A 14,951-nucleotide genomic window follows, 5' to 3' on the forward strand; every position below is an offset into this window, starting at 1 on the left:
GATTCAAGCACTACAGAAAACAAACAACAACATGTCAAGTTAAACCATGTGGAATATTGTAAAGCCAAAGCATTTCCACTACAAGTGTAAAAAACAGCAACAGTAAAATGATTCAGAATGTACAGCAACCATGTAAAAAGTACTTTACTGTTGTATTTGATAAAGGAAAATACAATAAAAAACTACATGAAATAAAACGAAGTGTGAAACCCAGTGATAGAAATGAGGTGCTTTTAGCATGCTGATACAAACAATGCTGTAGCTTATTGCACACGGGGAACCACACCACATAAAATACTACGTTAATCGAATGTCATCAATTAATAAAATAAAGTAGTTACCTGAACTACATAAGCAGTTCAGTTAAGTCACAAAAATGGCATTTAAACATGTTTCAACTATGTGGAAAGATGCATACCTGACTGTTTAGTCAAATCTGACTTTTGGATTGCATGTTTTATAGTGGCAATAAACAGATGTGTGCAACAGTACGTAATGCTGCTGATGTGCTTTATAACTACTACACGTGCACTGATGAAACCCATCAACCTAATGCAATATGCTGTTGAAAGAAGTCTACACAAGTATACACAAGCTTTTCAAAATGGTCCACAAAATTCAGATTTACTGATAACGGATGTTCTCGTGAACGTATCTCACGCCTAAAAACACAAGCCTATTGATAATTATGCATATTTTGACCGCAGTTTTCTGTAGGTTTTTTTTACTGTGGTTTAGACAAACCACACAATAATCAAAAGCAATCACTTTGTCATAGCACACAGTAATAACAAAAAATACATTCAAAATGCTAAACAAGTGGTCTTTTGGGGCGATAAAACAAATAAAAACAACTATTAATGAAGCTTGGCACTAATCTAAGAGATTCTGCATCTCTTATCTAATTTAAAGGGAAATTCTATTAGTCACATGGAGAAACAGGATAAGTTGGGGTGTTGTTACTCACAAGAGTCCCTAAAATGGCAAGTGACAGTTGAGTCATTTTGTGCTGTAATGCATATATAAAAGGCGAGGAAGCTTAGGAGAGTTTAAGACTTGTGGAGTTCAGAAGCCGGAAGGAGTGAGAATGTTCATGTCTCTGTGTCTCAGTCTGTGACAGGATGTTTTCTTTCCGTCCTCGCCGCTCATCTCGATCTTGGGAGATTTGAAATTGGCGGGATCTTCAACCGCGAGATTTATTTGGGTTTTCAAGGCATCCATCGTATTGGACTTCTGAACCCCAAAGTATGAGTGCAGCGTGAATCCCCCTGTAGTCATGGAAACAAAGAATTACAAAATAACACATTGAAAAATTAAAAACACTGAATTAAAACATACTCCAATATTCTTAGTTTAATTGAAATCTTTAAAAAAGCAGTTGAAATATGCTTTATATAATAAATATCCCTACGAGAGCATACTGAATGTATGCTGATAAAGTTGGACATGCCAACTTTAACTAAAAAATAAAAAGGGCAATGAGTTAATTTCACAATGGAATCAACCAAATAAATCTTGTTGCTGAACAAATATTGTATAAAGGATAAACAATCAAATCTGAGGTTATAATCAGGCATTTTTAAAAGCTAAAATAATCTCTCCAAATAACAGATTCTTGCCAGGTGTGTTGGTTTCTGATCCTGGATCAGTGGGGGATTTCTGCACGATGGGCCGCACTCCGAAGAGGCTCCATCGCTCTCCTCCCCGTCCACCTCCTTCGTTACCTCCCATCAAAACACCTGTGACGAATCCACTGAACTTAAATGGAGTATTCGGGTGAGGACTCTGGCTAAACCAGGGCCTGTCAGGGACAAAAAGAGAGAGGCATATTACTTCAACACAATAATACATTACATTGTAGTTTGTTCTATTGTACGTTAAAATCCATCAATGTATTTGAACACTGTCTGAATCTAAAAAACATGGCTGTGGGTGTTTCCACCTGTGCCTGAGGTTTAGGGGATTGGGTGAGGAACAAAGTGATGGACGGTGCTGATGTTGAAAGCTTGTCCTCTCTTAAGTCCTCCTTTGGCATCTTCAACTCCTATAAAAAGGAAAGAAAACGGCTGTTTAGTATGTCACCAAGGGTGCGTCATAAAAATTCAGATCCCTCCCATGGGATATGTTTATCATGGTCTATTATCATAGTACTATAACTTATATAACAGCAATATAGCAAAACAACATGACGCGCACGGCTATTCATCTAAGTTAGTGCTATTTCAACACATAACAAAGATCTTAGATATCACAAAACAGATTTAAAGTGAAACATTTTTAAGTGAAAGGAAGACCTCAACTGAAAACAAAAATATATATTAATAAATGCCGTTATGCTGGAGCTTCGGGGTCATGATACACCAGTCTAACGATATTACCTAACTGTTCCCAACAGCTAATGTGCAGCATTAAAAAAGCTGATAGTAATATAGGCTAAGAATTTATAATAGTGACGTTAATCCAGCTCACTTTGACATTAAACAGCGATAAAGTGGATTTAAGTGGTTCTTTAGAGGTAAATGGCTGCAATCCAAACACTAGAAGATTCCGAGCGCTGATAAACAGGCCGTTGTTTACAAGAGAGAGCCTACCTTTTCCGCTCTATAGCTCGTTTATTATCCGATCCAGCGGGGTCTTCCATTTGGTCCATGTTTATTAAATTAAATATTCGTTGGTGGTATGCTAGTGAAGTCGGAAACACCGAAAAATCTTTGTTAAATTCGGTTTTTGTAAGCGAGCGCAAGGGTATCCAATCGAGAACAACACTTTTTACTGCCAAAATGACGGACAGGAAGTTCAGCGTTTCAAAATAAAAGTCACCAGCAGGAGTGTGAAGGCGTTGACTTCCGACGCACCTCCAGCACAGCCCAATGAACCGCAAGAAGATCATTTTAATGTGTGTTTTGAGGCGTCAACAACCCTTGTTGTGACAGTAGGTCGATGACATAACAAGCAAAAACTAATTTGTGCGTGTGCGTGTGTGATCAGAAGACTATGCATTAAAACCTAACATAAGCAGTAACTTAGTCCATTCAAAAGTGCAACTCTGCATACAGGCAGAAATATTATTCTGCTTCAAGCATTTACACCAATTGTCTTATTTAATATCATAACAACAAGAAGAAATAATATAAATTGAATAGATGGATAAAGATTAAATGAAGATTAATTAAAGATAAAATGAAAATTTATTTCTGGCGTCACGTGGAAGGCACTGCATTTTGCATAGGTCAACATTTTTTATTTTTAATAAAAACAAAAAAAAACTAAACTAAAAACTAAAATTAAGCCAAATAAAAAATGACAGTGACTTTTTCTGACTTCCTATGCAGTGCAATATCAAGCCACCTTAACATCCAAATACATAAACACTTACCATTATTATCAATAAAATAACATTCATGTAAACCCAAATTTAAGGCGTCATTGCATTTAAAAATTTAACAGAATGAATAAATAAGTTTAACTACAACATGAAAAATCTGACAGAAAACCAGTACATTGGTCATAGTAGGTCATAAAACATTATGAAAGGAGAAATTAAAATGCATTGTCCAGAGATTTTTTCCCTCCAAATGACTGACAACCAAAGAAAAAAAAAAACTTAAGATACATATTTACACATTTATAGGTTATTTAAACCTAAATCCCTGGGTTAATGCCATATTAAACAGAACATTTAATCAAGAGTTATCTAAAAGGGTTGTTAGAGAATTTCTCTCATTTAAGATTTCAAAAACAAAGCACCATATGTAATTTAACCCTTTCTTGTCCAGCATCATTGCAAACACCCTTCAAGACAGGTTATTTTTTAAACTTCTTATAAAGTACATATTATACGACTACACAGAATTTAACACAATGCCATACAATTCATATGAGTTTTTGAATTATTATTGCTATGAAAACAATCTTTTAACTTATATATATATATCCCTTTCCAGAGCTGTTTCCTGAGTACAGAAATCTGCTCCCATTTTCCAGTTCATTCTATGTATATAATGTACTTACAATGTATTACTACTGCGTGCAAAAATTGACATTTCATATTCTCGGTGCAAGATATTCTTTTAGATGACCCATGCTCTTATTAGATTATAATGCCATACTTCATATTTTTTTGTTTTTAATTTCTCTGAGGTCTCTGTAATAAATAGACATAAAAAAGCAAATGCAACATATGGCACAGGAGTAGTGGAACTGCACCCCCTGAAAAAAGTTGGAAGGTATCCTTCAGTCTGTGTTCAAGTCAATAAGGCGGGGATCACTATGAGTGAGGCAGTCTGATTGGTCACTCTTATGGACATCTTAAAGATGCAGAGTTGATCAATATAGCGCTCCAATGAGCTTCACTGCGACTCAGCTCTTTCCAGAAACTTCCCTTTGGAACCTAAAACACAATCATAATAAGAATTACCAATTAATGATTGATAATAATTATTATTATTCCTAACAGCATGCTAGTATTCTGTGCTTATGACTTCTCCCTTCTGATTACCTGACATTTTGAAAAGGCACAGAAGGGGGCATCAGGTTGGGTTTCCCTTTCTGCAAAATGGCTGGTGATGCTGGCACACCATTCTTAGGCAGCATCTGGATGAAACAGGCAAATATTTTCTAATGCACAATCATAGTCAGTGAACAGTTCATTTATTATGTGACAGACATGATGTTTTGAGTCACATGATCAGTGTTTCCCCAGTGTTTTTTCAGGTTTACGTTTTTTTTTTCCTGTTTAAATTTTTTCTGAACTACTTTTTAATGGTTAAATTAAATTTTATTAATCAAAAAGCATGTCTAATTAATTATACATTTATGAACTTAAACAATTTAACACCAATTTATTAAAAGTTTTAAAAAAAAATTACGGCAAATGAAATGTTTTATTTTTTTCCAACCTTATGTTTTATTGTTACCAAATTGTTACCAAATGTTTTAGCATGTTTAATTATTTTAAAGTATAAAAACAAGTTTCATTTATTCTTACAATGGACCTTTTTCACATTTCTGGGTTTCTCAGCAGCGGAAGTCGTCATAGTTGGGTTAACTTGAAGAGCAGTGAATGGGAGAGTACCACAAATATATTTTTTGCATTCCCATTTGCTCAAATAGCAAAAGAAAAACTACACGATAGTGTTTTTATGATTTCAATAAAAAGTACCTCAATATTTCACCCATATTCTCAACAGGGTTTCCACTCCATTAAATGTGTGAATCCTTTGTAGGGTCGACTGACTCAAAGACTTGAAAGAACATTTACCTGATTAAATAACATGCTTGGCACACCAAATCAATCCACTACAATTATGCAGATAGACTAATTGTTAAGGAATATTGAACTGCATGACTGATCTAGAGGTGCATTTGCTCAGGAAGACACTCACCTCTGCAGGCTGGGAGGGTTTGGTTATGGGACAGGGAGGAGGGGGTCTCCTGGGCGGTAGCGGTCTTGTTTTGGGAGGTGCTGATGGAGACGGCTGAGGCAAGTCTGAATGCTGTAAACTCTGCTTGTGTGGAGCGTAGGCTGGGATTGGAGGTGGTTTCACAGCGGGTCGAATGACAGAATGTTTGGATCTGGGTGGACCTGTAGGACTCGCTCGAGGACTGGCCTGAAGAATGCAAATCTAATATGAATATGAATAATCGATTTTATCATAACAATGAATACATTTCACATGGATTCTTGGGATGGTGGAATGCGGGTCATTTTTTAATGACAATGCCTTACCAGTTCAAATAAATTTTCCACATTATCATTTTGTAAGTAATGGAATTGGAGCTATTTGGTCAGACAGTGTAGTCGATAGTCAGTATTTCTGCATGAGTTGCTATAGTAATGAATGAATGACAAGAGACATAAGAGTCACTGTCACTGCATTGAAAGATGGATAAAGGATTTTTTTCTCTGCTCATTTCAGTATGCATATGAGTTAATATTCAACCCCTGAAATTGATTTTCATGGGTATCTTTACTCACACATTGTAAATATCTGAGGCATTTCTCCCCAAAGCTCTGGTTAGTTTCTATTGTGTCCAAAATGACAGAATAAACCACTTGAAATCCAACTTGCCTGTGCATTCCCAAAAATCAGATTTTAATAAGATTTAAAAACACATATGGATCAGTGTTTATTAATATTTTTGAATTAGCTTTTAATATTTTATATCATCAGTTTTCATATCTATTTTATTTTACATTTTAGTAATTTTGTTTTGAGCTTTTTAAAATATTTCTATTTATTTTTGTTCAACTTTAACTTACTCATTTCCGTTAGTTGCCAATTTAACATTTCCAGTTTTTCATTGAATTTTAAGTATAGATTTTTTTTGAATATACTATTTTATTCAGCTTTATTTCAATTAACGGAAATTATTTTTAATAGCTTTAGTTTTAGTTAAAAAAAGCACTGATATGGATGGTTTGTTGCTGTTTGATCAACAGACAACTAAATGGATTTGAGTTGGATGCAGAACATTTTTGCTTGCTGTCGGAACAAAGCCAATGATCCACGAAACTGCGCTTTTGGATGCATATACTGCGAACCCACGCTGACAACAAAACAACTTCACACCTGTTCTTCAGCATGAGATTTCTTTGGCAGGAACACTGGGTTGGCGTGACCCGTGGTGTGACTTTTAGTCTCAGGGGTGTCTGGAACACTGACAAGAAGAGAAATAACACATTTTCTAATGCAAGAAGTGCCAAATACATGAAGATCACTGCATGAATGTGTTTGTATTTAACAGTTAAGAATTTAGATTACTTGATGCATATTTGGGTAGTAGGAAGGGTGGGGCTTTTGGTGGAAAGGAGCTTCTGTTTGCAGCACCAACAGACACCAAGGACAGCCAATCCCAGAAGGAAAAACAGAACCAGAAAAACCAGAACAAGATAAAGGTTGCCTGGATAAGATAAGACAAGAACAAAATGCATCAACAAAAGAGCAAAAATTAAGATAAACATTCAAGGAAATATTCATTTTTATTCATTGCCTGTTGACGTACTGTGTGTGATCAAAGGCCCACTGTCCAAACTTCCTCCTGGACCTGACGTCTCACAAAACGGTGGTGCCCAACCGGAGTTACAATGACAGTTGTGGTTATTATTACAAAGCTGCAGGGAAACACAGGGAAACAACAATTTAAAGGAATTTCCCAAAGTACAGATATTCATTTAGTACTATAAAAAACACTGGCTTATAAAGTCACATAATGGTGACCTGCATTCATTGGAACTGAAACACTACTGAAGTCTGCTGTAAGTTTAGCACATCCAAAAATACTCAAATTTCCCCACACACTTTTGTCATATCCTCAAATGAACTCATTACTTGAGTAATGTGTATATAGTGATATATGTAGACACAACCCACATGTGATTAATAGCGAGAAGGGTGAGGGATTTTATCACTTATCATTATAGATGAGTATTTGCAGTTAGAGGAAATAATGTAAACAGGACATGCTTCAGTAGCTATAAGATGACCATGTATGTACAATAAAGCTTAGCCAACTCTACATATAAATAAGCAATATGAACGTACGCCGTGGCCATGACATTTTGCACTACATTCATCGGCTTGCAGAAAGGACGCACTGCGGCATTCCCCTTCAAAACAGATCTGTTCAGACAGAAAATGAAGCAAAAAGTTAATGTAATAAATTCTCAATAGACTTAAATTGATAGATCTATTCAGTTTATCAGTACCTACCGCATTCTCCCCACATTTGGTCCCAGTCTGAACCAGGCCTGGGTCTAGGGTGTCACTCTGCTCCTCATTACCCTGACCCCGCTGGTACACATGTGTCCCTCTGCACAGGATCTTCTGTTGACCATCCTGGACGTTGGTGTCTATGGCGACGGCGGTGGATTCTAAAGGCTTGCTGGCAGCGCTCAGACACTGAATCTTCCCACATTTAGCATCCCTTAACAGAAGATCAACAGAACATCTTTGACCGGCCCAAACAATGATGACATAAACTACTGGTCAAAAGTTTGGAATAGAGATTAAAGATTTAATAATGCTTTTCAAAGAAATCTCTGATGCTCACCAAGGCTACATTTACTGAATCAAGAATACTTTAAAAGCAGTACTATTGTGAAATATTATTAAAAATGTAAAATAACTTTTATATTTGAATAAGGGGTCAACTGGTTATCGGCACCGATATTAAGCATTTCTATGGTTATCGGTATTGGTCATTTTCATAACCAATTTAAAAGCATTTTAAAAAGGTTTTTTTCAGAGCCCTTATTATTCTTAATTTTGACATTAATTTTCATTTCTGATTTCAGTTATTGCTCCACTTAATCTGTAATAACCGGGCTTGAAAAACAAAAATCGGTCGACTAATTTAAACATTTTAAAATGCAATTCATTCCTGTGATGGCAAAGCTGTATCCAATTTCACATGATCTTCAAGAAATCATTTGCTGGTTTGGTGCTCAAATAATAATAATCTTAATAATATAAAAGTTATTCTCATCAATGTTGAATACAGCTTTTGCTGCTTAATATTTTTTTTTCTGGATCCTTTTATAATTTGATGATTTAATGTGTCCATTTAATTTCTTTTTTTAATGCATAACAATTTGTTTTTCTTTCTTTTGAAAAAATCTTTTGTACCCCAAACTTTTGAATGGTACCATATCACAGTTACCACAAGAATATTAAGCAACAAAAACTTATTTCCAACATTGATAATAAGAAGTGTTTCTTGAGCACCAAATATAAGCATGATTTCTGTAGGATCATGTAACACTAAAGACTGGAGTAAAGACGCTGAAAATTCAGCTTTTGCAACACAGGAATAAATTACATTTGAAAATGTATTTCAATCAGAAACAGTTTTTTGAAATGATATTAGATAATATTACTGTTTTTACTGAATTTTATAAAAAACAAACAAAACCTTTATGAACACATTAAACCAACAAAATTTCCAAAAAATCATCTATTCCAAACATTTGATCAGTAGTCTAACTATAAGTAAGTGCATCTCACCTTTCAGTGCATTTCCTGTATGTACCCATGAAACTGCCACAGTTTCCAAAGAGATCGCCTGCTTTATTTACCTCAGTAAAGCAAAGATCAGGAGCAGGACGGGCATCTACGACACAGAGACAGAAAATTACCCTTAGAGCAGAAACAGAACAGAACAAACACATCATCTCATGTCTTAAGTTAATGGTTAGGTGAATGTTATATATCTCAGCTGGACTATGATGGCTACAGAGAGCAACAGATGGCCTCACATTCAGATACTAAGATCACAGCCAAGCACAGTATCTGCCATACAGTAAACTACAGTACACTGACATGTGGATTTCCTTTGAAAAAAAATGAAAAATATATACAATTTTAATTTATTCCTGTGATGCAATGCTAAATTTTCAGCATCATACTCTTTCAGAATTCATTCTAATATGCTGATTTACTTTTAAACTGTGGGACTTTTATCAGACTTTAGTACCACACAGACCTTTGCCCCAGAGAGACAGGCACTGCTGCTCCAGCGTCAAGCAAATTCCTGTGTAACAGTAGGCACTGCCACCCGCACAACTGCTGCCATCCACCAGGTAGAAGTTAGCAGGACAGGACTCTGATTTCCCATCGCAGTACTCAGGCAGGTCACAGGAGCCTGAAGGTGGACGGCACATCACTCCTGGACTCTTCAGCTGGTCAAGAGTGTGAGAAAACAAACAGATCAAACTGTACTCATTTACAATACAATCGGTTTTTCTTAACAGTATGACAGAAAACTACACTTTCAACATTTGAGACCTGTCTAAATATGCAGATGGAAAATCTTGAGTATAAAAGCTTTGTTGTATTAGCTGACATGATGAATTAATAATTAAGGTTAAAAATACTACTCTCTTAAAAACCCTCTAACTAACCTTAAATGCAACACCACATGCTGTTTGTTTGTTTGTTTATTTATTCTTCCATTTAAAGTAATCAAAACATTTTTAAAAATCTTTATTTGTTAGTTTGTTTGCTTATTTACTTTAATTAAACTCATCATAAAATCACAAAACACTAAAAAACATTTATTTATTTATTCTTACCATTTAAAGTCATCAAAACATTTAAAAAAAAAACTTATTTGTTAGTTTGTTTGCTTATTTACTTTAAACATAACAAAACACAAAAACAGTTATATATTTATTTATTTATTCACAGCACTTTAAGTAACACTTACAATTCAGATTTAAAAATTCATCCTAAAAATCCTTTTTTGTTTGTTTGTCACCACAGGAAGGTTGTAGAGAGAGAACGTGAGATGAGTCTGGCAGTGATTTACCTTGCACTCATGACAGCAAACTCCATGTGCGCACTCCGCTCCAATCTTCAGCGTGCAGTTGTTGGCATTACAGCAGGGACTTGAGCACTCCTTTGTAGTAAAGGAAACAGAAACGGAAAATGTGAGAGTTAAAGATCAACCGGAATATCAGCGTAGGAGAAAACGAGACAGAGGAAGCAATGAAACTCTCTCCTGACCTCCACTTCCCCACAATCACAATCTTCTCCTTCCTCCAGGTATCCGTTTCCACAGCGCTGGCCCCCGTACATGACACTGGTGTTGGGAGGGTTGAACAAGCACTTCCCCCCGCCGGAGCTAAGGTAGTGCTCCAGCTCTTTCTGATTGCAGGGGTTGAAGACGCGAGGGAACGGATCCCTGAAGAACATTGACTTTTAAGTTGATTTTAAAGTGGCAGTTCACCAAAAATTGGTGAGAAATTCTGTCATTATTTACTAATGTTATGCAGGCTTGAGATGATATAGCATCTTTGGTTCTCACCCTGTGGCAGCAGCCATAATGCAGCCTCCATCATCAGGCTGAGTGAGACAGCAGCCTGGACTATCGTGGTTCATACCAAAGTTATGCCCCATCTCATGAGCCATGGTGGCAGCGACCCCCACAGCACTTCCAGAGTGGTCCTATATAGAGAGAGGCAGATGAAACAAAAACTGAGTGCACATGGCTATAAAAACTGGAATAATGCTGTAGGTGAATTTACCGAATTGACTCCACCGGACTGGTATTCAGAACACATGGCTTTAAGGGGAGCCAGACCAATGATGGTGCCCTGAAAAGAAACCCCCCTACAAACACAACAAAAACAACTGATGAAGAACCAATAAAGCCACTGAGGAACCAAATCAAACCAATGCACTGACTAGCTGAACATTTAAAGGGATAGTCACCCAAAAATTAAAATTGTATCATTTCCTCTCTCACATTTCCTTTCAAACTCATGTGTAATTCAACTTTTTTATTGTTCAACAGTCATAACTTTGTAAATCATCACAGTATTCCATACTCACCTTTCCAATCAATTACATATTCAGCCACTTGTCACCATCAATGTAACAAAACAAAAGCACATGGAAATGAAACAGTTAAGAAGTCCTGCTCATCACACCATTTTTATATGCTGCCAAAAATTAACCTATGTTTTTTTTTTTCTTTTTCATTTCTCCCTCACTCTTACTCAGTCTCCCCAACATGCACTAATATGATGCAATTTCAATCATCCCATGAATCCAGTCTTTCAAATCAGCTTTTTTATATAATATCCAATTATTTAATAACAAACTGACATATCTCATACAAAAAATATTTGTAAATAAACACGCATAATTGTGGTTCCACAGGTAAATTAAACAAAAAACACACTTAAAAAATTCCCATAACCTTAAACAAAAATGGCTGAACTAAAGAACATTCCTAAATCATATGTAAATAAGTGCCCTCTTCTTCCTTACATTTCCAACATACATTATTTCCAGCTATCCCCATCCTGTAAAGTCTAGATGGTGTATAATAGTATCTATGTACTATTTTGTAATGAATGAATTTCCCCCTAGCTTCCCTTATGTTCTTGGAGAGGAAGCACTATTAAATATCTGTTTCTCACACAACTTTATAAAATCGCTTCAGGAGATTTGGATTATAGAGCATTATGGACTACTTTTATTGTACTTTTATGTCCTTTTTGCTGCTTCTTTGCAGCTTTCTTTCTGTAACAGGGAACCTCGGCAAAAAAAAAAACATGCATTTTACCCCCCGGAACGCGATTTTTACTGGGGGACCCCCCTCGAAACACCTTTGGGCTAGTTTTGAGTAGCCATTGGGCCAGTTTTGTTCTACTAGTCAATCAAATAGAATCCAAAATTAATAATATAAATGAAATAAATACTAAAAAAATCTGCAGAATTAATGCACAATATCCAGTCATTTCTATAGGAATCAAAGTGATTCATATTCTTGAATTGTGAGGGGAAAAGATATTCACACACAGATTTCATATCAGGTTAAAGTTGTTTCTTTTTGAATTTGGTGGGTTGACCAACAGAAAGCTTCATGTATAGCTACACTTGACAATAGACAGTGGACAGTAAAATTTAGCCAAATTTCATTTAGTTTTGGACCGTCATGAGTGTACGTAAATGACAGAATTTTAAAGAGGTCATGAACTGCCTTTGTTTTTTTATTTTGTACTGTTCTCAGATGACCACTTATAATGTTTCCAAGATTTTTCAATCAAAAACCATCATAATTTAGAATAAGCTATTTTCTGTTCTGTTTTGACCCCCTCATCATAACACTCTGATTGAACAGGCGTGAAAGATTGTAGACTCGGAAGCAAACGAATCCACAGTAAAATTAAGTGAACGAAGGACCAAGTTCTTACTGATGCAGTCTCAGACTTCATTAAGAATAAAGTTAATAAAATAAAGTTGATCCTTTGGGTTCTGCATAGACCTGGTTTGCATCTCTCATAAACACTATAGGTGTGAATTGGTGGGCGGGGCTAAACAGGCATTGTTGTAGAAACAGGCGTTGGTCATCTTCTGTGGAGTCTGTGTTAAACCACACTATTACTTCATAGAACTGTACATTCCACAAGCTGTCATTTTGGCAGACTGGCTTCAATGTAAGCTATTTTTAGACCAATGAGAAAGTTTTTAGTTCTAAAGCTTACTGGATGTTTTTATAGTACAATGACCTCTTATGTCAAAAGATCAAGGGAATTAATTTGTTTCAGTTCATGACCCCTTTAAAACTATAAACAAGATCATTATCAGTGATCATTATTATCTGCTCATATGTTAATGAGGTGGGAGGAGCTACAGTGAGACTGACGTTACTAGCTGAGCGTTGTCATTGGGCAGCTGTGGCAGTTGTTTCCTCCTCCAGGTCAGAAATGCACTCAGGGTACTGTAGGGGTTGTCGGTCACAGTGATCTTGTCTTGATCGTTCCAGATCTCCAACCGGATCAGAGCCACACGGATGTTATAGGATTTGTAATACTGAGAACATCAAATCACATAATATATTAAGAGTCCAGAAGCAGGTAAATGATAAAGAGTGTGCTTAAAAGTACACTTCACAGCAAACTCACCTTATCCACAAAGTTAGCTGCTTCAAGCAGCTTCATTTTGGTACTTTCAAGGTTCTGACCGTGCTTCAAGAACTGAAAAAGAGACACTATTAGTATGCGTCTTTGACCTTAGATGGCTGAAATTAATTTTGTGTCATGTAGGTCAGTGTTTCTCAACTCGCGGAGTGTACGGCCAAAGAAACGACATCAACAACAAAAAACGTAATTCTAAATGTTTTTCTGATGTGAGACTTATTTTAATAGACGTGCAGGAAAGCTGTTGACACTTCTGTTAGATGGCAGAGAAAAACGCGCTGTCCCGATCAGTGTTTCCAAGTCGGCGGTTTTCCCGCGGAATTGGGCTACTTTAACACTGTTGCCATGGATTGTCACTTCACTAAAGCGCAGACACTATGAGCATGCAATGCAATGCGTGAAATGAAAGTACAGTACAGTAGAAGTACAGTACCGATAAAACACACAGCTGGTACTGCGTGTGTTAGCTGGATTTGCATGAAGGTATGATATTCTACTCAGGGGCAGTTTCCACGTTTCATTAACAGTTCATGTTAGTATTGTATATTCACCATGGTAACTGTTGTTTCCATAACCCAAAAATACCATGTTATTTTCACTTTGTGTCATTTTGTATATTTTTAAATGACTGTAGTGGCGTGGCTCATATCAACTTTATTGTATTAACAAAAACTAGTTTAGGACTGTTATTTAATAGCCTCACCTTATAGGCTGTTTGTTCAATATTGGTCATATTCTTAACAGTCTTAACTTAATTTTTACGAAATAAATTTGCTTTGTTTTTTAACTTTACGATAATAATATTTATATATATGTTTATTATATATATATATATATATATATATATATATATATATATATATATACAGTGGTGTGAAAAAGTGTTGGCCCCCTTTGTTTGTTACATTTTAATGTTTCAGATCATCAAAAAAATTAAATATTAGTCAAAGATAACACAAGTAAACACAACATGCAGTTTTTAAATTAAGGTTTTTATTATTAAGGGAAAACAAAATCCAAAACTACATGTCCCTGTGTGAAGAACTGTTTGCCCCCCTGTTAAAACTGTGGTTTATCACACCTGAGTTCAGTTTCTCTAGCCACACCCAGGCCTGATTACTGCCACACCTGTTCGCAATCAAGAAATCTCTTAAATAGGACCTGCCTGACAAAGTGAAGTAGACCAAAAGATCTTCAAAAGTTAGATATCATGCCGATATCCAAAGAAATTCAGAAACAAATAAGAAAGAAAGTAACTGAGATTTATCAGTCTGGAAAAGGTTATAAAGCCATTTCTAAAGCTTTGGGACTCCAGCGAACCACAGTGAGAGCCATTATTCATAAATGGCAAAAACATGGAACAGTGGAGAACCTTCCCAGTAGTGGCCGGCTGACCAAAATTACCCCAAGAGCACAGCAAAGACTCATCCAAGAGGTCACAAATGACCCCACAACAACATCCAAAGAACTGCAGACCTCACTTGCTTCAGTTAAGGTCAGTGTTCATGACTCCACCATAAGA

General features: G+C 36.0%; 1 protein-coding gene and 1 long non-coding RNA gene across 4 annotated transcripts in view; both read right to left on the minus strand.

The window, feature by feature from the left end:
- Positions 1-1,753: 1,753 nt before the first annotated feature.
- Positions 1,754-2,813, minus strand: LOC109102443. Its single transcript, XR_002019886.2, has 3 exons — positions 2,592-2,813; positions 1,943-2,044; positions 1,754-1,801 (listed from the first exon to the last, which is right to left on the minus strand). It is a non-coding gene; the product is annotated as an uncharacterized LOC109102443 (long non-coding RNA).
- A 356-nt stretch (positions 2,814-3,169) lies between these two features.
- LOC109102419 (disintegrin and metalloproteinase domain-containing protein 19-like) overlaps positions 3,170-14,951 on the minus strand; it is a 28,377-nt gene continuing 16,595 nt past the window's right edge. Inside the window, exons 8-23 of one of the 3 annotated variants that reach the window (XM_042738074.1) lie at positions 13,415-13,486; positions 13,156-13,322; positions 11,027-11,111; positions 10,807-10,946; positions 10,506-10,683; positions 10,309-10,398; positions 9,484-9,679; positions 9,006-9,111; positions 7,713-7,926; positions 7,545-7,622; positions 7,006-7,114; positions 6,765-6,903; positions 6,573-6,660; positions 5,385-5,609; positions 4,499-4,593; positions 3,170-4,390 (exon numbers count right to left, since the gene is read on the minus strand). In XM_042738074.1, coding sequence (XP_042594008.1) covers positions 4,360-4,390; positions 4,499-4,593; positions 5,385-5,609; positions 6,573-6,660; positions 6,765-6,903; positions 7,006-7,114; positions 7,545-7,622; positions 7,713-7,926; positions 9,006-9,111; positions 9,484-9,679; positions 10,309-10,398; positions 10,506-10,683; positions 10,807-10,946; positions 11,027-11,111; positions 13,156-13,322; positions 13,415-13,486 — 2,013 coding nt within the window. In that variant the 3' untranslated portion in view covers positions 3,170-4,359. Of the gene's footprint in view, positions 4,391-4,498; positions 4,594-5,384; positions 5,610-6,572; positions 6,661-6,764; positions 6,904-7,005; positions 7,115-7,544; positions 7,623-7,712; positions 7,927-9,005; positions 9,112-9,483; positions 9,680-10,308; positions 10,399-10,505; positions 10,684-10,806; positions 10,947-11,026; positions 11,112-11,333; positions 11,572-13,155; positions 13,323-13,414; positions 13,487-14,951 lie in introns of those variants that run through there. The other 2 variants (XM_042738076.1, XM_042738075.1) reach the window with 2 other exon arrangements.

The sequence above is a fragment of the Cyprinus carpio genome, chromosome B14 (genome assembly GCF_018340385.1).
Source record: "Cyprinus carpio isolate SPL01 chromosome B14, ASM1834038v1, whole genome shotgun sequence".
NCBI lineage: Eukaryota > Metazoa > Chordata > Actinopteri > Cypriniformes > Cyprinidae > Cyprinus > Cyprinus carpio.